The sequence below is a fragment of the Urocampus carinirostris genome, chromosome 1, assembly GCF_059441175.1.
Source record: "Urocampus carinirostris isolate Australia breed hairy pipefish chromosome 1, RoL_Ucar_1.0, whole genome shotgun sequence".
In the NCBI taxonomy this organism is placed as follows: Eukaryota; Metazoa; Chordata; class Actinopteri; order Syngnathiformes; family Syngnathidae; genus Urocampus; species Urocampus carinirostris.
The window spans coordinates 33821736-33849674 of NC_142349.1; the positions used below are offsets into that span (position 1 = coordinate 33821736).

At 40.5% G+C, this 27939-nt stretch overlaps 1 protein-coding gene across 2 annotated transcripts in view; it reads left to right on the top strand.

Annotated features, from left to right (window-relative positions):
- The window catches only part of LOC148374410 (neuropilin-1a-like), a 62448-nt gene extending 40709 nt beyond the window's left edge, over positions 1-21739 (top strand). Inside the window, exons 8-18 of one of the 2 annotated variants that reach the window (XM_088336091.1) lie at positions 517-661; positions 1034-1209; positions 1359-1514; positions 3500-3644; positions 4446-4604; positions 5545-5589; positions 11782-11922; positions 15021-15328; positions 16935-17031; positions 17094-17135; positions 17440-21739. In XM_088336091.1, coding sequence (XP_088192217.1) covers positions 517-661; positions 1034-1209; positions 1359-1514; positions 3500-3644; positions 4446-4604; positions 5545-5589; positions 11782-11922; positions 15021-15328; positions 16935-17031; positions 17094-17135; positions 17440-17720 — 1695 coding nt within the window. In that variant the 3' untranslated portion in view covers positions 17721-21739. The remainder of the gene's footprint in view (positions 1-516; positions 662-1033; positions 1210-1358; positions 1515-3499; positions 3645-4445; positions 4605-5544; positions 5590-11781; positions 11923-15020; positions 15329-16934; positions 17032-17093; positions 17136-17439) is intronic. The other variant, XM_088336099.1, reaches the window with a different exon arrangement.
- The last annotated feature ends 6200 nt before the right edge of the window (positions 21740-27939 follow it).

Here is a 27939-nt window from a genome sequence, read left to right on the forward strand (position 1 = left end):
TTCGTTGAACTCCTTTACACAAGTTGCAAAATGTTTTGTTCATATGTTGTAGGAAAGGATTGCTTCTTTTTTGCACGCAAACAACAAACTTAGAACAAAAAATGCTGAAAAGTGACTCGTACCCATTTCATGGTTCCACTGTCTATTCATTTGTATCCACTATTTTCTGAACCAAATTACTAAGTCTCTTTAGAATATGAATATCATGTCAATCATGTCTGCATCCACCATAAAGCTATAAAGAAAAAGACCCCAACACCCTTGTGTAGCAACATTAAAATTAGTAGCCATATCTGTAGCACCAAGTTTTTCTCAGAAACCGAAAAGACATCTTCCAAAGTCTTTTTGCTTCATAGTAACCGTAAAGGCTCAGTTTGGCAGAGATGACTGACTATTTGTGCAAAGTTCGTTTTAACTGCAACTAACACACAATGACTTACATTATGTAAGACTGGACAAATTCATCATCCTAAAATAAACCACTTGAGATAAACAACAGATCTTTCTCACTTTCAGGTCTTCCAAGGGAACCACAACCCGACAGAAGAAGCACACTCTTTACTGCCGAAGCAGACCCTGGCTCGCTTCGTTCGTATTCGGCCTATGACCTGGGAGCAAGGCATCTGCATGCGCTTTGAGCTCTACGGCTGTAGAACCTCAGGTAGTCCATTCCTTATCTCACCCGGCACAGAATTGATGTGTTGGTGTGTTTCCCGAAAAAACAAGCGTCCACTCTGTTGAACAGATTGAAACACAGCCTCTGGGTCAAGTACCCTCAAATGCAACAGCCAACGAGTCTGTTGAAGTCAGATGCCCTGAGAGTATACTTTCAACTCACAACATGTTAGCAGCCATACTGAAACAAGCAAAACTCAGTCAACAGTACAGATTTTTTTAGAACATTTTTGAGTTGGCACATTGTGTTTGTGTTTTCTATGCAAAGACCCGGCATGAGCCATAGCACTTTAGATTGTGTCCATTAAACAACTTAAAGCAGTGTACTTAAAGAAATTCTCTATTTTTTCATTTTCAGATTACCCGTGTTCGGGAATGCTGGGCATGGTGTCTGGTCAGATTTCGGATGGTCAGATTATGGCCTCATCCTATTCCAACCGAGGCTGGGTGGCCGAGAATGCTCGTTTGTTGACTGGCAGGTCGGGGTGGACTGGCCAACAGACCAAGCAGCCCTTCAGGAATGAATGGCTCCAGGTCAAAATCTCATCAATTTATTATGTTAAGGGTTGGGTTTTAGGATTGAGAATCTGGGTTTAGTTTTTTTAAACTAAGGTTTGATTTAGTTATGGGTATGATTTAATTTCCAGTAAGACACTTTAACGGTCACGGCTTCATTTTGTCAGGTGGACCTAGGCCAGGACAAGATGGTGAGTGGTGTGGTGATTCAAGGCGGGAAACACTACGACAAGAATGTTTTCATGAAGAAGTTCAAAGTGGGACACAGTCTCGACGGGGAAGACTGGGTCATGGTCAATGAGGAAAACACTACCAAGCCTAAGGTCAGTCCACAAAATCAAAAATATAAGGGGTTGTTTCCGTTTAGTTGTCCCTTAGCCAATGGTAGCCTTTGACCTTAAATTGGTGATGTTTTATTTATAATTTTTTATCTTTTGATAGACTCAATTACATCTTTACTTAGCTTCGTGATCATTTGTCTTTTTTAGTTTATTCAGCATGCCGGTTTAGCTTTATTCATTGCTTTTTCTTTTGGTATTGTTTCAGCCCATAACCTGCCCCAGTAGTTTTTTCAAACAATTGGAAACTCACAGTCGGTAACAGACATTTAAATATCTTTACTTTGATTTAAGATTATACTCATGAGCTGTTTTTTCTGTTGTCCCACTTTCAACATTGTTCCCTCTTAAGAAATATTTAAGCAGTAATGGTATGCTAACATGAACTCAACTATAAGTTGCGGGGGCTTGAATCAGAAAGAAACGTCCGTTCTTACTGTATGAGACATTAGACGGATACAGTTTAAATCATGTTAACTTTGTTTCTGGGCTTTTCATTTCTCACAAGGTTTAAGTGAAAACTATGATTTATGATAGGAAAATGTATATAGGATATGACTTTTGATGAAAAGTGTGGGTTTTCCACACCAGAACATTCTGTTGACATTATGAACCTATATTTCATGTTTGAATATGTTTTGCTCATCTGTGGTTAGTCCTTTGTTGGAATTGGCTTTTCCTTTTAAGTGAACAACGTGCGGTAGTAAATGATGTGTACATAAGTTGATTGACATGTGCTGTTTGGGTTTGGAATGTATAATGAGCTCATTGGATTGAATAAGAGCCCCTGGAAAAGACCCTAAGGTCTCGATCTGCTTTCATTCTCACCCTAGAGAGGAAATCCATATCATTGCTTTGTGCGCACAACTTCCTCTCATGGGCCATTCCCTCTGGAACCCCATCCTGCTCCCAGATGTTGGGAGCGGGTGGAGGCATTTTACGTCTACTTCTCAACTGCATACAATATGCTGGAAGTACTGTATATTCCTGACTACGAGGTGCACCTTAAAACAAATTGGTCAGAAATTTAAAAATGCAGCTTATAACCCGGTGGGCCTTGTATAAGATAGGAAATGCATACAGTACTAATATGTATATGTTACAATGCAAAGTTGTTGGTATATATCTGTTTTTGAGCAAGAATTGATCAATCAAAGTTATCGTAAAACATTTAAGTGGCGCTGAGAGGACAATACTTTGGCTCTAGACCATTAGTGGTTTAGATGACGTATAAAAAGGCATCAGAGTTATTTCTTTATCACACTGTGCCAGAAACACTGATTTGCATATTCCATTCTGATTAAATGGTTCAATAGTCTCTCCACGTTTTCACAAACAAATGTTAAAATGTTTTACGTACGTATACATATTAAACCGCAACATTATCTCTGCATAGGAGAAGAAGTGGAGAGACTATTTTACCTATAAGGCTTCAGAACATATGCACTATGAAACTCATTGTTTCTGGCACAGTGAGTGAAAAAACTTTGATAATGAGATGAGCTCTAATTCCTTTTCATATGTTTTCTGTGCTACTGTTGATGTAGTGGTGAATATACGATGGTCTTAACAGCACCACTTGGGTTCGATTCTAATACAATGTTTTGGGATTTGGGTCAGAAACACAATTGACTGTGTAATCAAAAATTTAATATAGACTTTAAGTCCATAAATAGCCCGACAGGTATACACCATTAGACTCGATAGCCTTTACTGTAGTTTCAAATTTGTGCATCTTATAGCCGGTGGGCCATATAGTGCGGAAAATACGGTGTATTTATTCCTTCTCCTACGTGCACAACCCCTTACAACATCCCAAGAGTGATGGTGCAACTCCACCATCTCAGAACTATCCGTTTTTTGAGTTTTTTACAGCTTATTAAAATATTTTTAGGACACTTTCTAAGATTATTGTTATCCTTAATAAATATATCTAACTAATTTCTGATTGTCTCCTGTGTGGGTTTCAGATCTTCTCTGGAAATCAGAACCACGACACACCCGAGTTGAGGTCAGTGCCTCCTCTACTGGCCCGTTTCATCCGGATCTATCCAGAGAGAGCCACCATAGAAGGAATTGGCCTTCGACTGGAGCTGCTGGGCTGTGAACTGGACGGTCAGTAACCGTTAACACACACTAATCTCATTCCGGAGAAACAAGAGTTTGTGCTATAACCTCACTTGGGTTTTCGCCATTATTAGCAATGTTTATGTTAATGTTAGCATGCTGATTTTTTACAACTTAACTATGTGCGAGCTTTTTGTAAATAGGGATTTCCTGTTGGCATTTATTAAATGTGATAGAGCTTCTCTAAACCTTAGCAGTATTTTAGATGTGTTTGCCTTAAAAATAGATTTTGTTTGTATGTATTTCTTTGGTTAATCCCCATTTTGTAATGGGTTCCCTTAGCTATATTTTATACATGCTAACCTCTGTCTGTACACTTTGATAATTTTTCAGATTGTTCCTGTATAAATTAGTCTATTTTGTTTGGTGTCAGCATATCCTATAACCTTCAATAACGTTGTGGTCACCTTTGGTAGCTACATTCAAACGTAGATAGATTTGATCTGTGTAGTATCCTGTTTTGTCTTTTCTAAGTAGCAATCAATGTGCGTGTAATTAAAGGAAGCATTTTGGATTGAGTTGGAGGTACATTGTGGAGGGTTAAAATAGGACATGAAAGACTCAAATTAAAATGTCAGTGTGAGAACAGGAAGCCCCTTTTTTCTCTGTGAGCCCCTGAACGAATTTAAAGTGTGGTAAAAGATTCTTAAGTGCAGCCAAGGAGGCATTTTTTTCAGATATAGTTTCATGAGTTCTGTCATATTATCACAGCAGATAAATCTTTAGAGGAATACTTTAATGGCTCATCGGTATTAAGATTGATTTTGTGTGACTTGATGTACCTTTAAGAAATGACAACCCTGGCCTTGCCTACCACCACGTCGGTCACAGCCACGCTTCCTTCTACCACATTTGGAGCAACTACAAGATTGCACCAAACGGTGCCCGTCACCACACCTCCTACGAACACCGAGGTAGAATTTACAGAAGACTACGACTTAACGACAGGTCAGCTTTTCCTTTTTACAGATGTATTATTATGCCATGGGTTTGTAATCAGGCTTTGGAATTTCTTGCATCTTTTCAGAAATACTATGTGACACGCAGCTTTTGAATAAGTGCTGTAGAAGTTGATCAAGGCACATAATATTTCTATGGGGAATGTTTTTAGTTTGTCTATTTTAATGTTCTCTTAAAAAGTTTAAAGATGATGTATGTAATTTCAAAAATATTCTACTTGTTGTCACCATCCTGTGGCTGAAATCATCATCACAGCTCCTTTGTTGCACATGCAAGTATGTGAAATTATTAAATGGGCCTAATAAATTCTTCTTTTTTTATCTTTTTGGGGGTTTGGGTTGCCATTTGGACTGAATTTGGAACAATTCTTTTCTTACTTTCACCATTTTCATCCTGCAATTAAAGAAAATCACGGCCATGTGCGTAATATCCCAGGTCTGTTGTTTTTTGCCTCTAAATCTTCAAGTAAAAAAACGTACATACTTTTATACAAAATATATTGATTCTACTATACAAGTTGTTGTTTTTTTCATTTATTGAATTTAAAAAGATAAAATACTTTATGACCCAAAATTTTTGGAGCTGCTCATATGATAAATCATTGGAACAAAAATATACTTATTGAAGCTGGGGGGTGGGGGTGTTTTGGTTGTGGATGGACATAACATATTTTGGGCAACAATTTTTTTTCACATCTCGAGGTATTGACCAACATACAATTTGAAATAAAATTATTCATTTTTGCATGATAAAATTGGTATTTCTTTCATTTACAGTAAATACACTTAAATTGACATCCACAATTATTTTATGAGTGTGATGATGTTTCTCTTTCCCATTATAAATGTTGAGCGAATAGCTGGAGAGGAATTGACATTTGCAATTTGAACCCGCTTAAGCCTTCCTTGTTTGTTTTATGTGTGTTCAGCAGGAGGCGCCACACCCGTTAACCCCGTGGTGGACTTCATACCAGGTCAGCTTTCTGCGGCCACTTTATCTGAAGATGTTTGCATTGAAACACTACAAGTCATTAAGAATAAGGCTGGATGAAATGGAACAACTTAAATACAGTATTTTCCAGAAAATAAGGGGCACTATGAACCTGTAACTGGCCAGCAATGTGAAAGTGTGGCTTATAACCCAGTGTGCCTTATATACCGAAAAACACTGTTGGACAAAATCGGGAATGCATACATTTATTCGTCTGCAATTCTATCCGAGGTTTATGACATACTACCGTATTTCTGTAATGATTGATCAATTGAAAAGCTTCACTGACCAAAAGTGCAAAATACAATATGCATCAATCTTGTTTGCTCTATATATGAAAAATATATGAAAAAATAACTTTTTTTTGTGGGTGTGCCTCAAAATTCAGTGGGCTTTATAGTGAAGAAAATAAGGTAAATCATATTTATTTTAGCCCTGCGATTGGCTGGCAACCAGTTCAGGGTGTCCCCTGCCCACTGCCCGATGATTGCTGGGATGGGCTCCAGCACCCCCGCGACCCTACTGAGGATAAGCGGTGCAGCTAATGAGATGAGATGAGATATTTAATTTAACTATATTTACCAATTTAAATAACTATTTTTAAGTTCAACAGCATTTATAAGTATTTATTATCGATGTAAAACTGTCTTTGCTCAAACTTTTAGTTTCCAATTATTCATTCATGAAATGTAGCTGCTGATTAAATGTTTGAAATTGCTTTTACAAGTGCTGATTATTTTTAGAATAGAATAGAATAGAATATACCTTTATTGTCATTGTTACAAATGGGCTAACATATTGTGACAACGAAATTGGGCATGACACTCCAGTTTTACACATAGTGAGGGTATGAGCAAGAAGATAAAGGAACAGAGAAGATAATGTTATAAAACAAGGGGAATAAGGCTATAGTTATAATTTACATGGTATTTACACAGCAATGTCAGCATGTGGGATGTTACATACAGGGTTGTCGTGATAACGTTGTATCGTAACGGTTGTGCAATATTGCATTTGGTGCAAAGTCATCATGGTGCAAAAATAGTCCGCATATACATTGGTGCAAGCATAGACATCATAGTGCAAAAAAAGGAAATGGTCAGACATTGTGCAATTTGAGCATTAAACGTAGTGCAGTCGACATGTGCAAGAAAAAGACTTGAGTAACATTATATTCGTATGAGGTAGTGTTGGCACGAGTTTTCAGTTTTTGTGCGGTGTCTGTTGAGCAGTGAACAAACATAGTGCAGACAGCATGTACGTGAGTACCATTTTACATACGTGTGAGGTATTTTTTTATTTTTTTATTTTTTTTTTGCAACAGTTTTCAGTTGTTTGTGCGGTGTCTGTTTAGGGTGGTAATGGCTGTGGGGAAGAAACTGTCTCTGAGTCTGTTCGTTTTTGCTTTGTGTGACCTGTAGCGCTTGCCGGAAGGCAGCAGGTCGAAGAGATGGTGGCCGGGGTGAGAAAAGTCCTTGACGATGTTTTCTGCTCTGCTGAGGTAGCGAGAGCAGGCAATGTCCTCCAGACTGGGCAGAGAGCAGCCGACGATTCTCTGGGCTGTTTTTATGATCCTCTGGAGCTTTTTCCTGTCTGCTGCTGTGCACCCCGCATACCACACCGTGATGCAGTATGTTAGGATGCTCTCCACTGTGGCTTTGTAGAAAGACACCTGCAGCTGCTGTTTTAGGTTATTTTTCCTGAGCAATCTCAGGAAGTGCAGTCGCTGCTGGGCCTTCCCTACCACCGCTCTGGTGTTTGCAGACCAGGAGAGGTCGTCGGAGATGTGCACGCCCAGAAATTTGAACGAGTGGACTCTCTCTACGCAGTCTCCTTTTATGATGAGTGGTGCTGGATTCCTGCCATTCCTTCTGAAATCCAGAATCAGTTCTTTTGTTTTTGTTGTGTTTTACCACACTAAGTAAATAAAGCCTGTTGATTTTGACCAGCTATATATATTCAATAAATATCATGATACTGGCTCGATGGAGAGCTATCAAGGAACAGCATTCAGTTGTGTCCCCATCATCACTGAAACGGGAAGGAAGGTTCCACCATCTGCTGCAACATCAGGAAAATATAGTTTGATGCAAATTGTCCATCTGGAGTGAAAAATTACACCCGATTGCTGCATTTCTTCATTTTCTGCCATTGGCTGTAGTGTCATGCTGACATGTTCAGATTGCCTCCATTGTCAATGATGCCTTACACTCACTCGCTCATTCACACATAGGTACAATTTGGTCTTGGTTAAATAATGGATATTGAAAATGTTGTTCGCATACAGTATAAGAGAATAACTGAAGAGAAAATTTTTAAAAAAATATTAGGAGGTGATTTTTTTTAATTCAAGTTCCTTTTTTTTAAGAATCAGATATATCCTGAAAAGTTTCTACCTGCACCAGCAATTATACCACCTGACATTTAGCAACCTTTGAAACTGAAAAGAGTAGAGCTAGAAAATAAATCGTTATAAATAAATTTGATAAATATATTGATTTTGGTTCACAATATGATGAAGTACATCTGGTTAGCAGTCCCCAAATATTTTAGTCATAGAATGTAACCCTATGCCTATTAATGTACCAGTAGATTATTTTTTTTCAGGTAACACATTAAGCATAATTGTCCATTCAATATAAATATTTTTCATCGCCAAATTTGGTCATTTCATTTTACTTTTTTATTTTAAGCATAAAACTGCTTAAAAATGAACAAATTATAAATCAACAATAACTGTTTTTATATAAATACACAACATATTTAGAATGTCTCATTTTGAAGCAAACAGGAAGTTTAAAAAGCTCTCAGATTTCCCTTAGTTCAACTCAGGCTTCTTTTGACACTTTTCAAGTCACAAAAGAGGAAAAATAATAGAAGACATCAACAAAACGCAAACATTTTTTATCCGTGCAATCCCCCTGGGTGCCATTTAGCAGAACAACCCGAATCCTGCAAGACTTACACGGCTCATATTTGCAACCTATCAATAAATAGAATTCCTTTCAGACAGAAACAAATGCGTGATAAAATGGTTTTCAGTGGCTGTAGTCAACCAAAGTAGTCCAACGGAATATTTCACGGAAAACAATGTTTGCATCCTTAAAATTCCAGACAATGCAATGTAAAATGGTACACTTAGTGCTAAGTGAGCATGCCTCATACGTCCCTGCTTGCTTCAGGTATTTTAAGTGAAATCAATTCCTTGCTTTACTGCCACTTACAGGGTAGGAGCACTTAAGTGATTTTCTGTCATTGAATAAAATTGCTATAGTTAAAATTTTTACTATATTTCGATGTATACGCCTGTCTTTCTGTAAATTATGTTTATATTGATTGTAATAGTTAGTTTTTTTCTTTCTATTTAACCCTCCTCTTGCGTTAGTATTTAGGTAACACGCCACATGTTAGCGGGTTAGCGACGACCCATGTCTTAAATCCGCTGTAAAATACGATAAAAACAAATTTTTTTTCTCACCTCTTGGTTACCTTATTAGTCGTCTTTATACACGAAAATATTTTTTTCTATTTTTGTCTGGCATGAAAACATGTTAACATTAACCTCAAAAGAATTATATCAAAAAATGAAAGGTAATTTTGTTAACTATTTCTTAAGGGGAAAACAACACGTCTGCTAAATATATATTTGTTTAATTTTAATATTATTAACTATGATAACATCGGTAGTGTTAGGGTCGGTTTTTACTCAAAGATATTTACCTTAGGTAACACAATAAGCAAGATATTTACGAGATATTTACTGTTTTGTGTACTGTTACCCTATGCTAAATCTATTGCAGCCTGGTCATCCTGGAAGGGGGATTACCACTCGTAAGGCTCCTTCTCAAGATTTCTTATTTTCCTCATGCTGAGGTTTTGGGTTTTTCCTTGCCCTCATGGTTTAAGGTCAGGGGAAGGTGTTATTGTAACCTGTGCAGACATTTTGTGATTAAGGGCTAAACAAATACATTTGACTTGACTTGACTTCAGATTCAGATTCAGATTCAGATTCAGATCTACTTTATTGTCATTCTAGTACACGTGTATACAGAACGAAATGTCGATACATCTGACCCGCACAGTTTCCTTGAATGTACAGATATAAGTAAAAGTTGTATTGTATTATGGCTACGTATAGTATTTTACCATAGTGCCGATAGTGCAAGAGGAGTAGCTAACCAGATGTGCAAAATGGGTAGTCAGGTTAACAAGTCAGGTAAACAGTAACATTAACACTGTAACAATAACGCTGTAAGTACAAGTGCAGAGAGCAAATGTGCAAGGAGTGGCAAGCTATAAAGAACTGCCAGTAGTGCAAAAAGTCAGATTAGCAGCCGTTTAGATTTAGGTTAACTATATGTTAGATTGACCATTTAACAGTCTAATGGCCAGGGGGACTAGACTACTGCGAAACCTGGTGGTCCTGCACCGCACACTGCAGTACCTCTTCCCAGAGGCTAGCAAAGTGAACAGTCCATGATGGGGGTGCAAGGGGTCCCCGATAATGTTCTTAGCATGGGATAGGCAGCGCTTCTGGCCAATGTCCTGAATGGAGGGAAGAACTTCAAGAACAAGTTTAAAAATCTTTTTTTTTTCAGCAATAGAACTTTAATTCTAATATCAGATGAAAATCAGACCAGGTCAAAACATAAAATATAAATTTGCAAGACCAAGCAATCAACAGCAGAGAAGGACCAAGATCCGTTCCTCGTTCCAAAACAAATAATACCAAAATTAAAGTAAAAGTCTCTGTGTGGAAGAACTTGCATAGGCATGCACATTTGTGTTAGGACCCGGTCACACAGCCGTTTGCGTCTGTATCGCGGGTAAAATTTTGCGATTTTTTTTTTTTTTGCCCGTGGTTGCCCGCGGTAGAAAATGCGCAAAATTGGCTAAACCGCTTTTTATCCGTGGTATGCCCGCAAAACAGACGCCAGCAACTGTTCCGCTTCCTCATCGTGTCAGTTCCACGTCCTTTCCGCGTGTGGACCACGGTTATAAAAGCTGCCGAGCCGGGCTGTGGAAATCATAACCGCTCAAGACACAGTCCCTGGAAGATCAAGATTTCAAGCTATGGCACCGAAGAAGAAGCCAATATGTTATTATTGTAATAGTTTTTCATTTTTATTTTATTATCTTGTTATGAAATGAAAAGAAATGTCAAGAAATAAAAATGGATTAAGACGAGGTCACTACGGTGACGGGGATCCATGTCCACCCCTTGACGTCTCGAGCACAACTGACGTGTGCTCGGCTAATCGCGCTGTATATACGCGGAGAAAGGCGATTGACTGTCACACGTGTTACACGCGCTGATTCACGTGATAACACCGCGATACAGGCGCAGAACAAACGTCCTATGACCGCGCTCCACCCGCGATTACCCGCTAAAATTTCGCTTCCTACCCGTGTGTAACCACGCCCTGGCCGCGGCCGTAGCACGTCGTTCCTGGCCGTGATTCAGCCTCGATACGCCCGTGAAAGGCTTTGTGACCGGGCCCTAAAGTTTTGAGCAGCGCAGACTTTTTCGCGCGGCCAACCGCGTGTGAATTTCTTGCCGCGTGTAAAGCACGGCTGTATCTCGTCTGTATCGCGATCTCAAAGCGTCCAACAGCGTCTGCTTCACGGGCAGAAATTTCTGGCCGTGATTCAGCTTCGATACGCCCGTGAAAGGCTGTGTGACCGGGCCCTTTAGATGCATGTTTGGCAGTTTTGATGGCTTGTCTGCAGAGACATTACCTGCAGTCGATGCACAATATGTCCAGCGCAAGTAGGATTTCAGTTTTTGCTGTAACTGGTGTTTTATAATCTTGTTTTTAAAGCTGGGTAGAAATTGCCCTTAACATTACAAATGAAACAATTTCAAATAAAAGTTTAAATAATGTAGTGATTTTTGTTTACGAGATTTTATTTTAAATAGTAATTCCTGACAAAGTTAAGAAACTTTGATGCAATAAACCAATGCATGTGTTTTTTTTATGCATTTAAAATCCAAAATGGGTCAGGGGTGACCCAAACACAAGAGGAGGGTTAATGCAATTGGTGTACCTTTTGAACTGACTCACTATCGTTGTGTGTGTCCTTGAGTCTCTGCATCCATCAAGCACAACATTTCCGCAGGATTGTCGTTGTCTGCTTCCATGTGGTAACCGCTTGTGGTTCTTGTGGCCTGCAGACTACTTGTGGTTTGCGTGTAACTTCGACTTCGCCTCCTTCTGCGGCTGGAGCACGGAAGCGGGCTCGGGCGCCGAGTGGCTGATCCAGACCGGCGCGGGAGCTTCGGCCGCACATAGAGCGCCAACTCTGGACCACACGGGTAACACGTTCATTGTCGTCCTTGTTGATTTTGGGCTCTTTAGGGAAGGGATGGGAAACTGGAAACTCTTGCTGACAAATCCAAGTAAAACCGGAAAAAGAGCAAATGTTTGATTCGGAGTACATACATAAGTTTGAATTTTAGGGTAATGCCAAATTCCTAAACATGCACAATGTGAGGAAATATGTCATTTGCGTAATCCAATTATTTTAAGAGATCATGCATTTTGAAGACAGCATGTCTTGTCTTTGTCCTCATGATCTGAAACATCATCAAGGGAACACCAGAACCCTAGCAAGCCAATCGTCATATTATTATACATGTTAATTAGGAGTGTTTTAAGAGAAGTTTTGTTAGAATACCTAGGCGTTGTGTCGCAGGTGGATGCAGTAATTGTTACAAAGGGCGGGCAGCCAAAAAGGGGCTAACTGGCAAAAAGACACACAGAGAGCTGTCAACTGGGGGCCAACCAGGGCTGATCCATGAAAGGCGGCCACAGCCTCGGCAAAAGAACGCGAAGCTGGCCTGTCAAAAGACACGCAGGGGCCAACCAGGCTAACTGGAAACAACAACGCAAAGCGATAATGGCCATGGCAACAGACGCGAAGCCCACTGGGAATAAACAAACCGAGAAACACGGCAAAATCGGCGCTAACACCAGGCAAGCCGATCCAAAAACAAGCAGTGGGCAGCAAGCGAGCTCCAATTGGGAGCAAACAACATAGGAAAGCCCTCGGCAGCCCCGACGCTAACAGGGAGCTTGCCAGACAAAATTATACCAACAGAGACACATGCTTTGAAAAACACAAACGAAAAGCCACATTCGCCTACCTCCAAGCAGAAATGAGCAGTTTGCAATCGCTGTTCTCTACAATCGCTGTCTGTTGTTTCGGAGCTGACCTCACCTGTTGTGTTAATAATATGAGCCATTTTTAAAGTGTTATGTTCCTTTATTGAGGTCACAGCTCTACAGCGAACAAGCCATATGGGTCAACAACTAAATTTCTCGAGTCTCCTGGCGCATAGAATATTCTGCAATATATTTGCAAAGGCAATGCTATTCATTATTGTGGGGATGAACACAACAGGTTTTGTGCCTGGTTGAAAAAAAAATCTGTTTCTAAATACCTTCAAAGAAGTAAGAATTTGTCCCAATTCCACTTTTTCACTGCTTTGAGTTGCCCCAAAATATTTTCTTGACCTTTTCACCTTTTTGTAGGTCAGTGTTTCCCAACCTTTTTGGAGTGAAAGTTAACATTTTTTATAAAAAATCCCGAGGTTCACTGGCCATCAAAATGGGTCAAAAATGAATTCCCAACACCAGTTTCATGGTTTTCTTTTTGGACAAGTTCTCACGACACAGTAGTGTCCAAGAGCCTGGCTTAGGGAGTACCTGAATACTGTACATGTAACAGAATTATGTTATTAGGATACAAAAAAATTTCATTGTAGTCCGTTACAGTTACAGAAAGAAATATTTAATCAAATATCAGGTACTTTTAGTTATTACTTTGCCGGATTCGATTTTTTTTTAACTATATTTTGTACACGTAATGCGACAATGGACAAATTGTGTCATAATTTCAATCACTGACATGAGACAGACAGAAAGAGCTGAGGTTTACACAAATCGTGCGAGAGCCATATCTGTTGCCGGATAGAACAGACCGGCCACCTTATCCACCAACGCACGTTTGTCAGAATGTGTTGCAGATGAAGACACTTGTCTATTTTATTTCTCCTAGCACTCAAGCTTGCAGTTTCGCGGGACTGGTAACGTGTGCGTATTGGGCACTAGGCAGCGAAGTTGTAGCTAATGATGCGTTCAGGGACATTGAGTAAATTTGATTGGCTATCTTTCTTTATATTTTGCAGTCATTGTTGTTCAAAATGCTCTGTATTAATATATAATATTGAGCTCATAATGTATTCTAAACGTAAGCATATCTTGTCTTTCATGTAAAAGATAAAGGGTTTTTTTGCCTAGTGTACTATACTATGTGCAGAGGCGATATTAGCCGAGAGCAGCGCTGAGAATCAAAATGAACTGAACCATTTCAAGGCCGTGGCGTATTTCCAACCCTGTATTGTTCACATTGTTGTTTTATTTTACTTTTTAAATCTTTTATCTTGCGTTTTTTTTTTTATCACATTGCACCCTGGTCATCCTTGAAGGTGATTTACCTCTTGTGAGGCCCCTTCTCAAGGTTTCCTCATGTTGAGGTTTTTGCGTTTTTCCTTGCCCGCATGTTGGTTTAAGATCAAGGGATGGTGTAATTGTAACCTGTGCAGTCCTTTGAGACATTTTGTGATCAAGGGCTATACAAATAAATGTGACTTGACTTGAATCATATTTAAGATTTCCCTGTTCTTTATTAAAGAAAGCAGAGTTTTTAAAATGCCCAAAAGAACATGGTTAAAATGTGAGCACTTTTTTTAGGACTACAAGCAACTACCTAACCTTTCCTCCGATTGCCAAGGTTAAATTTTTCATTTATGTTAAACATCCATCCATTATCTGCACTGCTTATCCTCAGTAGGGTCGCGGGGGTGCTGGAGCCCATCCCAGCTATCTTCGGGCAGTGGGCAGGGGACACAGAGAGACAGACAACTCACTCGCTCATTCTCACCTAAAAACAATTTGGAATGGTCAACTTACCTGAAATGCATGTTTTTGGAATGTGGGAGGAAACTAGAGTGCCCGGAGGAAACCCACACAAGCACGGCGAGAACATGCAAACTCCACACAGGAAGTTTTGGTCCCACGACCTCAGATTTGTGCGGCACACGCGCTAACCACTGTGCTGTCGTGCTGCCTTTACGTTGAACACAATTTTTAATTGTATTTACATTGTTTATTTTGTCTTTTATTAGCGAATTTGATATCGAGGTCTTCCAAAAGTATTCAAAGTAATCAAGTTATATGACTTCAAAATGACGTCACTGATTACATTTTTCAACAGGTAACTAGTAACTGTATCGGATTACATTTTTAAAGTAACCCTCCCAACCTTGGCTCCCGCACACTTGTTGAAAATGTCCCCCAAAAATGCTGTCACTACTCAAGTGAATATCTTGTGTTGTGCTGCCCCTCGCAGGCCACTTAGGCAACTTCATCCATTTGCATTTGACCTCCTCTGCGTCGCCAAGTGAAGATGATGCTGGCAACGTGGTAAGGGTGGCCTGGCTCTCCAGTCTGCCCGTGACGGCGCCCCACGCCGACCTGTGCCTGTCGTTTTGGTACCACATGTTGGGCCAGCACCCTGGGGTGCTCCACATCAGACAGGAAGAGGAACGGGAGCCGAAGGAAGGCAGGGGGAAAATCCTATGGACAGTCGGCGGACACCAAGGGGCACGATGGAGGGAAGGTCGAGTTTTGTTACCGAGATCCAGTCACCCCTATCGAGTGAGTCTGCCATTTTCTTCATCAAACCGATTGTGTCATTCAATCTTTGAAAGTTCAGTAATGTCACATATTAGTCAATTTCACGCCTTTAAACCTCAGTGAATTGCTCCACCTTACTAATAATTGCAATTCCATGTCCAAGCGATAATAAACCTGACAGAGTATGTCGAACACTGCAACACTCTCTGATGACGTCGTCATCTGCTATCAGTGACCTAGACGATCTGGAGTAGAGCCAAAGACGAGATTGCTCTAACAAAAAACGTTTAAAGAACTTAGAAGTTATGCAATCTTAAGTGAGGCTTTTATCTTTGAAAAACAATTGTTGCAAATGTCTTTCCACATTTCCAAGTCAGCTGGTACATGAAGGGATGTTTTTGAAAGAGTTGCATTTTTCATACACAAAAGAGGGCATTTTTCTTTATGTCCTCAAAGGTTCACTGTTTAGCTTTCTAACGTCCGTGTTACCTTCAATGAAGATTCAACACAAATACATATTTGTTCATCAATGCTTTTTTCTCATGAAGTTTTGGCGTTTGCTTTAGGGATGGTCTGAAAATGATCATGAAAATACTCAACAATCCATTGATTATTTCAAATATCACTTAATGAAATATGAATATATCAAATATCACTCAATATCACTCAATTATAATAACTTATTGTGTCTTTTATATTTGAGTGTTTCATACCTGTCAACCTCCACGGCTCCATGCCCGTACAAACTGTCGTATTTTCCCATTCATAATACAAAATCGTACACCATATTATTATTATTATTAATTTCAGAATGATGCATGATGGGAAATCCCCAGGCGGCAGACGCATGCGCACAGTAGCATCAAACCGCTCGCTTCGTTTGCAACGAAAAACACGATACCGAGATAGAGGTTTCCACTGCGAACTCCTTTGACTTGATTGATTTGCCGATTCGTGATAGTCGGTGTATACAGGATGGTACCCATCATTGACAAATTTGTGTTTTTCAGTACAAATTTCCTTGTACGTCGTACTCGTCTTAAAATGCATAAAAAACGTACTTTGTACGGCAAAACCGTACAGGTTGACAGGTATGGTGTTTGTTGCCTTCAACACCAGCTCAAAGGTACAGTGTGTATTATTTAGCACCCCAAGTGGTAGATATAACTTGATGTATTAAACAAGCAATATTGATTTAAATAAAAACTATCATATAAACTATATTTTTAAAAAATATTCTTAAGTCGAGAAATATGTATTTATTTAACACAACATGAGGCTCACCTAGTGGGAGTTGACATGGTTGTCCGCTATCTTACTGCTAAGAGTACTCATAAAAAACAAAAACATTGTGGGAGACAGGGCAAAAAAGTAGAAGAACAATGGTTTGATTACCTTGAGTAGTTTGTATTCTTTTTTGTGCTTTGAAGCACTCGTTTTTGGTTGCCACACACAATTCAGCGACATGAAGCAGCCACGTCTTACACAGTGTCCTTGTAAATGTATAACCTTTCCTTCTCAGAAAATTTAGTTTATTTTTTAAAAGTTAGTGCAGTTACCAGATTTAAAGATTTACTGATCCAACTCTAAATGTATTACTTATAGGAAGGAAATGTTGCATTCACAGGTGGTGGTGGAGGGCGTAGCAGACAGACTCAGCACGGGACACGTTGCTGTGGACGACATCCGCATTTTAGATGCACTCAGTGCTGAGCAGTGCAAAGGTTTGGATCAAAACCAAGACAAAGTATTTTGTCCTCATCCTAACCGCAGGTTTCCCTTTTAGATCCGGAAGTTATGTCTCCACCCACACAGATCATCATCCTACGTATGTTTATACCTCTTATTATTTTGATATTTAATTGTAACAGAAGGTTGTGATCAACATATGCATGTAGAGTTGCCTCTGTGTTTTGGAAAAATGTGTCTTGCGACAATATTTGACAATGAAATTATTTTCTGTTGTGGATTTTTGTGGACTATGTCGACAAATAATTCCAGCCCTAATAACAAATAAATGATAACTTGATAGCTTGATGTCAGATGTTGCCTTCTGGAACCGTCTGAAATTGTTGTTTTCCCTTCCTTGCCCACATTATTTTAATTGTGTTGCCATCTCTTTCTTTTCAAAGCGATGGACTCACTCCCAGAGGCTGATGATTTGGGAAGTGTGGGTGCAGCTGACAACATGCTGAAGACGTTGGACCCCATCCTGATTACCATCATTGCCATGTCTGCCCTTGGCGTCTTTGTGGGCGCTGTGTGCGGCGTTGTGCTCTACTGCGCCTGCTCTCACGCCGCCATGACAGACAGGAACCTCTCAGCTTTGGAGAACTACAACTTTGAGCTGGTGGATGGCGTCAAGCTGAAGAAGGACAAGATCAACGTACACACTAACTACTCAGAGGCGTGAGTGGAGGAGCCCGGCGGCCAGCGTGAAGACACCCTTGGGTGGGCCGCCGTCGGACTTCAGGTTGGGTTTTTATTTCTCAGGAGCGACAGTGCAAAAGACTGACCTGCAAGGGGCACTGTGTACAAACTAACTGTACAGCAAACAACAAGGGGATCTCGATTTTTTTGTTTGTTTTTTCCTTTACTAGGGTTGGGGCTGGGGTTGATTTTTTTGGGGGGTTTTGGTTCTATTATCTCATGCTGGTGTAGAGACCAAGTCACAAGTAAGTATGTGCGTGTGTTCAAACAGTGCCTTTTCTTGCCACTTTTTTTGTTTTTCAACCACCATGAGTGTGTCATCAGGGGTTCTCATCTGACACACAAGAAAGCGACTCAGCATTACATTAGTACAGAAAAGGACACAACCTCTTTCGATTAAGTCAAAATGCGAAAACAGCGTTTCAGATTTCTTTTGGACTTTATGTCTGAGTCCATAGAGGAAACATGAAGAGAATTTTCAGTATTCAGTCGAAACATTAAGGTCCAATCCCACAACTTCCACCTACCCACCTTGTCTTGTTTATCGTTCTCATTTTCTTTCACTATTTTGGTGAGGTCAAGAGAACGAATCATCAAGGAATTGGGAATGTACTTATTTCTTAACACGTCATCACTGCAAGCCACGCTAGCTATGTTGTAACATAAGCATGAATTTTTCATTCCTTTTTTAAATAATACTCATCTCAAAACAGTAATTTTGGAACTGGTTGTATCAAACCACAGTGTTTAAATAAGCACACTGCAAAACCAGTACTGCACTTTATTTTTTATTCTTCTTTTATTCTCAGTCCTACCCTGCTGCATTTCCATGTTACATTAGGAAATTATACTTACATTAAAATGCCAATTGATGAATTCCCTTCAACAATTACTTAAAGCGGGTCACAAATGTTTAAGGGGATTTTCCAGAAAGAAGCTGGGACACTCCCAATCTATTTTCATAAATGGAGGCTTGTGTCCCCCTCTGTACCTATGTTTGCATTTCCAAGTCCTTTTCCAAGTCCTTGTCTTGTTGAAAGCACGCATTGCTTAAGTAAGAACCAAAATGCAGAGCAAAAGGGGAGTAATGGGATTGATCTTAAGACAGTGTTTCAACATTCGTTCTTAAAGCGAACCTGAAAACAACATCAATGTATTTGATGAACACAATGACACTCAACGTGAACCATCGTTGAGGCCTCAAGGCAATGCATCAGCGTTCAGTTGAAGACAATCGCTCAGTATTCATTTGTATCATGAAGAAAGTGTTCAAATATTCATTTGAAGTTAAAGACGACATCTCATAAGCTCAAACCTGAAGAACAAGAAAGTATGAAGTTTTAACGTGAAGCGAACGTTGTCCCGGTTAAAATCTAAAATGTAATATTGTCACAACATTGAAATTGTTAGTGTTCCAATGAAACAAATGCACAATAATTCAGCTTTCAGTTGACGTGATTTATAATTCAGCTTCAAGTTGAAAACAAGACATTGTTTTTCATTTGAAGACGATGGACTCCTTGGTCGAGTGAATGAGAAGAGACACCTTAATCCTTGGAAAATGATGTCGCCAGTGTTCATACACGCAAAGGTGCAAGCTACCTTTTTTTCTTTTTTTTTTATTCACAAAGAAGAGTCTGAGTTTTCTCTCAAAACACTAAGACACATTTGTCAAGAGTCCGGAAAAAATGTGAATATTTCAGGCTAAGTGTTCTTTTGTGGTCCAGCTGCCATTTTGTGTTGTTCTGTGTGTGTGAGTAAGTTTTTGAGCGTGGGTGCACAGCCGCGTGCTTTGTTCTATCATATTGTACATAGTTTTAATATATTTCTATGAAAAGTGATTTTCTACACGGGACAGTGCAGCAGTATCCTTTCTTTATTCTCCTCTGTCACTTCTTAATGTGTCGCCCTACTCAGCACAGACACAAACGCTTTTTGTGTGTTGTTAAATGTTACGTGAGTGTTTGGATTTTCGACGCTCGCCTCCTTACAGGGTAACACTGGATACTCACGAGGAGAAACCAAGACCTCAAGTGTTTTCTCAATATATTTTTTTAAATGGGCTGGTTTCCATTACAACTCTTTTTGGGTTACAAAATCTACGAATTGGCTGCATGAAATGATTTCGCTTTTGAAGTGGACAAAAAAAACTCAATTATGGTTCATTTCAACTTGTATACTTCGAAAACAAACATTCCTGAGCTAAACTGTTTGGTTTCATGGTCAAACGGTCACTCGCATCCATATTTTTGTTTTTCAATTCTTTTAGGAACTAAAATAGCTCTGCGCTATCAGAGCATCAACCGCGTTGTCAAACCTGTTCAAGCCTGGGAGAGTAACATGTCTTTCTGGGAAAGCTGCCGAGTCATCAAAACCAAAAGCGCGAAGTCATGCTTTTGGCAGTTTTAAAATCTAGAGTAACCTGCCTGACTGCCTGTAAAAGATGGTGTTGATATTCAATGTTGTTCTAGGGCAGAGAGTGTAATGTCTTGAGGCATTTTTCACACCTGGGGTAACCTGACTGCTTGTGAAAGACCGTGGTCATATCTAAACTCCTTTCCCCTTTTCTTGGGTGGACAGACAAAGACAAACAAACATATATACATACTTATATACATACATACTGGTGATAAGTGTAAATGGTAAATTGTTCATGTAATATACACTCTGTACCCATCATTATTTAAGCTCCTTCAATTTACATTGGTAACAGCTTTGATGGAATTGATTTAAGTTTTATTATAAATACCTACTGTCTTGTTGTTGCCTTCACGAGCTGTATAAAGGTACACCTTTTCCTCACATCACAATCTTACAGGGACATTGTGTATTATTTAGCACCTTCTAATGGTAAAAATACTTCATTCATTAAAGAACAAAACAATGTTGATCTAAATTATAGGCAAAGATGCCCGAATTATTAAATAAACAGGCGTTTGTTTTTAATTGTCATAGGCAGGGAAATTTGTATTTTACATGAGGCTCACTTAGAGTGGGCTGACATGATTGTCTGCCATTTGCTGCAATGGGTCCCCCAAAATCCCAAACCTATGAAACTCTCGAGCAAAAAAAAAATGAGAAGAAAAATTGCGCGGTTTGTTCACTTTTAGTCTCCTCAGTTTGCATCATTACTATTGCTTTTCGGATGCACGCACAATACAGTGACAGCTACTGGTCAAATAATACACACTGTCCCTTTAAGGACTGTATGCAAAACACCTTTAGTCAGTTCAGGAGTGGAATTACCTTCCATGACAATTTCAAATCTACTCTAATTAATTTTAGTCAAAATTACCTCATCATGAGCTTGCAAACTGCTTCAATATACTTGTATCAAAAGCTGTTGCGTGTACTGAAGTCTTAGCTTAAAAGTCAAGCACTCGTCACACCCAAGAGGTACCACTGTAGCTGAAAACAATGAAGCCCCAAAATTTCACGTTGACTTTTTGGCCACATGATTTTTTTTAAGTTGCTTGCGATGAGTTCATATTAAAAAAAAAAGTATAAGCCCTGATCGGGTGGATAAGAAAGGATGCCGCAGCACTGATTGTGATTGAATAAAATATCTTGCACTGACATGTAAAGTTAAAAAGCTAATGTTGATTTATGGTGTTATGAAACAAGATGGTGTTATATGTTTTTTTTAAATTAAAAATGAAAGAAGAAATTGCTTTCACATGAAAATATATCATTTTTCCCTGAGGAAAACAGAGGGTAAAATGACTGTCTATTTGAGGATGTTTTTGTAACGGTTTACTTGTTTTTGTTTTTTCAAACTTGCTTCTGCACTGTTGCAGTTTTCCACTCCATAAAAAAATAAAAATGTGAAAGATGGAAAAGTAGCGAGTTGGCCTTAAAAATGGATTAAAAGAAACAAAAAAAGACAGTGGTTTGTACTTACTGGCACATGTCCTGATTTGTTTTTTTCTGTGTTGTTGCAGATCATTTAGACTTAACACTACAGTACAAGCAATTGGATCAATAAATGTCTGCATTACTTTGGATGGTTGCATCTTTGCTGGACGCCATTGTCAGATTTATCAAATACTTTTATTGTTATTTTGTGTACGCGTGTGTGCATGTGTGGATGATAGATCAGTGTTTTTCAATCAGTGTTCTCGGGCTAACATGTGTGGATTATAGATCAGTGTTTTTCAATCAGTGTTCTTAGGCTATCTAGTAAGCTAAGACACTTTGTTTAGTGTGCCCCAGGATATTGCCCAATTTTATTTTTGCAAAAAAGCAAGCAAATGTACAATATATTTGCTTTCTGTCAGTGACCAGCTGAGTAGCTTTAACATTAATCTATGTCAGTAGGTGGCAGCAGATTACTATTTGTAATATAAGCTGATTATCTGCTCTTGAGGTAGTACAGCACAATGTATTCTATAACTTAGATGATCTTGATCCCGTCCCCTTGCCAGTGTAAACACTTTTCACATTAATGCATCCATCCATCCATTATCTGCACCGCTTATCCTCATTAGGGTCACAGGGGTGCTGGAGCCCATCCCTTTCCATTTTCGGGCAGGGGACACCCTGAACTGGTTGCTGGCCAGTTGCAGGGCACACAGAGACAGACAACTCACTAGCTCATTCACACCTAGGGACAATTTGGACCGGCCAATGAACCTGACACCACAAATGGATCACCACAAAGCCATTAAATAGGAAATGACTTTTCAAAATAATGTTTGGGACATACCAGGTCTGAGGTTGAGGGTTAGCTTCTGAGGCTGGATCTGCGTGAACTGCTCGTCTATTCTGCAATCAGAGGAAAAGGGTTTGTTCTGAGCGATGTCGATGCTCCCGCGAGGGTTCTCGATTTTGGCCACGTTGCACCCTCGGGCCAACAATGACTCCACATCGTCGCAGCGAGCAGACGAGTTGAAGAACTAACAAGGGAACATGAAGGCAGTTCATTCCGTTTGGATTTGATCAATTTTGCGCGCAAGAAAAGACCCGTGTTGAATATTGAATTGGATAATGATTCATTCGTTGCACAATGTCTCATCTCATCTCATTAGCTGCACTGCTTATCCTCAGTAGGGTCGCAGGGGTGCTGGAGCCCATCCCAGCAATCATCGGGCAGTGGGCAGGGGACACCCTGAACTGGTTGCCAGCCAATGGCAGGGCACACAGGGACAGACAACTCGCTCGCTCATTCACACCTAGGGACAATTTGGACCGGCCAATCCGCCTGAAATGCATGTCTTTGGAATGTGGGAGGAAACCGGAGTGCCCAGAGGAAACCCACGCAAGCACGGGAAGAACATGCAAACTCCACCCAGGATGTTCGATCTCATGACCTCAGAACTGTGCTGCACACGCGCTAACCACTGTGCCGCCGTGTTGCCCTAATGCATCCATAAAACCAAATTATTATGACTAGAGTATTTTATGAAAAAGGAAATCACATCTTCTCTTTATATGTATATGATGTTTGTCATCATTGTATATGACCATATCAGATTCACCCTTACACAGTCACAAAATCTCATCTCATCTCATTAGCCGTACCGCTTATCCTCATTAGGGTCGCGGAGGGGCTGGAGCCCATCCCAGCCATCTTCGGGCAGTGGGCAGGGGACACCCTGAACTGGTTGCCAGCCAATCGCAGGGCACACAGGGACAGACAACTCATTCGCTCATTCACACCTAGGGACAATTTGAACCGGCCAATTCACCTGAAATGCATGTTTTTGGAATGTGGGAGGAAACCGGAGTGCCCAGAGGAAACCCACGCAAGCACGGGGAGAACATACAAACTCCGCACAGAAAGTCTGGAGCTGGATTTGAACCCACGACAGGTTCCCATGACATGAACTGTGCCGCACAAGCGCTAACCACTGCGCCGCCGTGCTGCCCAGTCACAAAATATCTTTAGCAAAACAATAAAAATCAAAATATGCAAAGAATATACTTTCTCATAATAGTGATTCATACCATATGATTCAAAATAACACACAAAGACCAAAACTGTTTTGATATACTGTATAGATGCATCTCATCCTCTTCCAACTCTCTCAATTGTTGCTGAAAAGAAGGAAAAAAAGCGGTCCGCTTACAAAAAAGAAAATATCTTCTATATAAAGTTTAAACGTAGAAATAAAATATTTTTACAACTTGGAGATAATTTGAACTCATTTGAACTATTTTTTGTTTTATTTATTTATTTATTATTACAATATTAAAATAGTAAATCTTTTAAAACAGGTTAAAAATATTGTAAAATCCAAAATTACATTGAAATGAATAACCTGTATTACCTCCTGGACACAGTGACCACAAAAGAAAAACCTAAAGGGACAGTCTGTAATATATAATGCCTACTTGTGGTACAAAACACTTTCATCTAGTAAAAAAAGAACAACAACATTGATTTGAGTATTGGGCAAAAATACATGAACGATCATACCAATGTTATTTTTTATGAATATGAATAGGTGTAGAAATGTGTATTGTTGACTCAATGGAATCCCCACTTTGGTCACTGCCATTTATGACCGATATCTAGCCGCCACACTGTTCTGTGGCACTGGCCCTCGCTTGCACCAGACAACACAGTGCCATCTAGTGGTCAAATATTACACATTGTGGCTTCAATACTATTAGAAATGAGGAAACATGATACTTGATGTTTTAAAAAAATAACATACTTGTGTCAGGAACTAGTGAGTAAACATTTTTGACGGATAGCGTGCATCCAGATTTTTGAATGGAAGAAGTGTGCCATGACTCATTCAAAGGTCGCGAAACTTTGGTATGATGTACAGTAATCCCTTGCTGTATTGCGGTTCAGTTATCGCAGCTTTGTGTATTTTTGGTATGCATTGTGTTCTGCATTCCGATTGTCTAAACAAAGAAAGACGCTTTCTATCGCAAACAAAACTAGACCTGTCCACCCACTGTATTCACTCTTGAGCTACATGCATGCTTTTGGCACTCCCTGCTGGCTCCCTGGCGCTTGAGTATATAAAAAACATAGTTTCTGTATGACACAATTGTGGTTATGAAGGATGTCCTGATGTTTAAAGAGGGTTGATTTCTGCCTGCTGTTGTCGCTGAGCGTGTCTTGCCATCCTTTCTTGAATAAAAGTGTTTACTAAATCGGCTGCGTTTGTTCAGATGTCCCTCCAGGCTGGTCTGCTTGCAGCTAGTTTCTCGAGGTGGCCAAGGTTGATGTTGCAGCGCGTCAGAAGTTTTTTTGTATAGTCATTGTAGCTCCATTTCTGGCCACCAGCAGCTCGCTTTGACGCGGCCAGTTGTCCATAAGGGCCCGGTCACACAGCCGTTTGCGTCTGTATAGCGGGTAAAATTTTGCGGGTTTTTTTTGCCCGTGGTTGCCCGCGATGGAAAATGCGCAAAATTGGCCAACCCGCTGTTCATCGGTGGTATGCCCGCAAAACAGACGCCGGCGACTGTTCCGCTTCCTCATCGCGTCATTTCCGCGTCATTTTCTCGTGTGGACCACGGGTATAAAAGCTGCCGAGCCGGCGTTATGCCGAGATTTGCATCCCCTCGCTACTACAACCACTTTTACCTCGTTTTATCTCACTTTTCGGGAATATAATGGCGAACATATAACCAAAACCACTTCGTCTTGCATTTGTTGGGAATGTAATACAACTTAAACCATTCCGTCTTTGTATTTGTTGTGAATGTTATCGAACGGTAATGCACGCCGTATACAAATCACTTTTGAGCAGGTAACATGTTTATTTTGCCTTTTTCTATTCAAATCCCTCGTATTGAAACTGTTATGCACTCTACCATAAAGCTTATTTCTGCATAATAAGCTTTACGGTAGAGTGCATAACAGTTCTCAAAAGTGATTTATATACGGTGTGCATTACCGTTCGATTACGTTCACAACAAAAACAAAGACGGAATGGTTTATGTTGTATTACATTCCCAACAAATGCAAGACGAAGTGGATTTGGTTATATGTTCGCCATTACATTCCCTAAAAGTGATATAAAAGTGAGATAAAACGAGGTAAAAGTGGTTGTAGTAGCGAGGGGATGCAAATGTCGGCAGGGATGCATTTCTCGGCATAACACCGGGCTGTAGAAATCATAACCGCTCAAGACACAGTCCCGTGAAGATCAAGATTTCAAGCTATGGCACCGAAGAAGCCAATATGTTATTATTGTAATAGTTTTTCATTTTGATTTTATTATCTTGTTATGAAATGAAAATAAATGTCAAGAAATAAAAATGGATTAAGACGAGGTCACTACGGTGACGGGGATCCATGTTCACCCCTTGACATCTCGAGCACAACTGACGTGTGCTCGGCAAATCGCGCTGTATATACGCGGAGAAAGGCGTTTGACCGTCACACGCGTAACACGCTAATTTCACGTAATAACACCGCGATACAGGCGCAGAACATGCTATGACCGTGCTCCACCCACGATTACCCGCTGAAATTTCGCGTCCTACCCATGTGTAACCACGCCCTGGCCGCGGCCAGAGCACGTCGTTCCGCGTCATTTCCGCGTCATTAACTCGTGTGCCGCCCGCAGTTAACACGTGGTCTAAAGTTTTGAGCAGCGCAAAACTTTTTCACGCGGCCAACCGCGTGTGAATTTTGTCTATATGGCGATCTCAAAGCGTCCAACATCATCTGCTTCACGGGCAGAAATTCCTGGCCGTGATTCAGCCTCGATACGCCCGTGAAAGGCTTTGTGACCGGGCCCTAAAGTTTTGAGCAGCGCAAATATTTTCGCGCGGCCAACCCCGTGTGAATTTCCGACCGCATGTAGAGCACTGCTGTATCTCGTCTGTATGGCGATCTCAAAGCGTCCAACAGCGTCTGCTTCACGGGCAGAAATTTCTGGCCGTGATTCAGACGCAAACGGCTGTGTGACCGGGCCCTAAGGGACTTGGGAGACAGTAGACAGGCATGCGGATGGTGTGGCCAACCCAGTGCAGATGTTTTTTGAGCCAGAGACTGCTTCCATTCTAATGGTGCCGGTTTCTGTTAGAATCTCCGTGTGGGGGAAATGGTCCTCTGAAACCATGTTGAGCAATTTTTTCCAGACATCCGATACAGTACCTTTACCAGCTTTTAACATGGCATTTGTATGGTGTCAATGTTTCTGCTCTATACAGTAAGGTGGAGACACAGACTGCATTGTATACTGTAACTTTGGTTCGGGAATACTTTCCATTTGTCACGGTTGCCCATTGCCCTTACTTGGCCCCGCCCGTTGGGCGCCAGCAGCGGCTCATTGCCTGATTGGCTTCCCTCGTATTTAAGCTCAGTGCTCTCATTCACTCCTTCTCAGTCCATCAACGAACCTCTGCTCTTGCAAGGCTTGTGTTTTGATTCTGTCCGGTATACTGCTCGTGTATCCAGTACCAATCCCGCCTGTCTCGTCCTGTCCTTTATCTTGCACCAGTTTCCAGTATCTGGTATCGACCCCGTCTGTCTCATCTTGTCCGGTATCTTGCTCCAACCCCCAGTATCCGGTATCGATCCAGTCTGTCTCCTCCTGTCCGGTATCTTGCTCCAGTCAAGGCCCTAACCATAGGCGGATAGGGCCTTCCAAACCCAAAGGTGTATTCTACTGTCAAGCGAGGAATCTGCAGAAACTGGAGCCCAGATATGTGTAATGTTCAACAACACATTTCAAAGTTGAGCCATTACCTTTGTTTTCTCTGGGCTATGAAGTCACACACACACACACACACACACACACACACACACACACACACACTCACAAAAATTGAGATTTATATATTAATGTAGATTGGATAGATTGGATTTAGATGACACCAAGTGTAAGCATGGACGTGGAAACCAAAGTCCGAAGGAAGTCAAATGGGATCTGACCAAGGGGGTGGTGAACGTGGGGCGATTGTAGGGGCTGGAAACACTGGTCTTCGCCAAGGAGACAGTCTAGGAGCAAGTGGAGAGGCTAGGCGTTGGCAAGACATTCAAGAAAATGCGGAGATGAAATCCAGAAAATACATTCGACGGGTAAAAGGTTGATTGACTTCGACTTACCACAAACGATCAACGTTCAAGCATCGGTCGCTTGTCTCCAGCGGCTTTTAAAGGCTGCAGTCTTGATTGGAGGCGGCTTCAGCAGGATTGATTGTGATCCTACCCACCCATGCGGGCTGAGGTGGAACCTTGGTCCAGCTGTGAGGAGAAACATGGACCCATGTCTTGGTGGGGGCTTGGCATA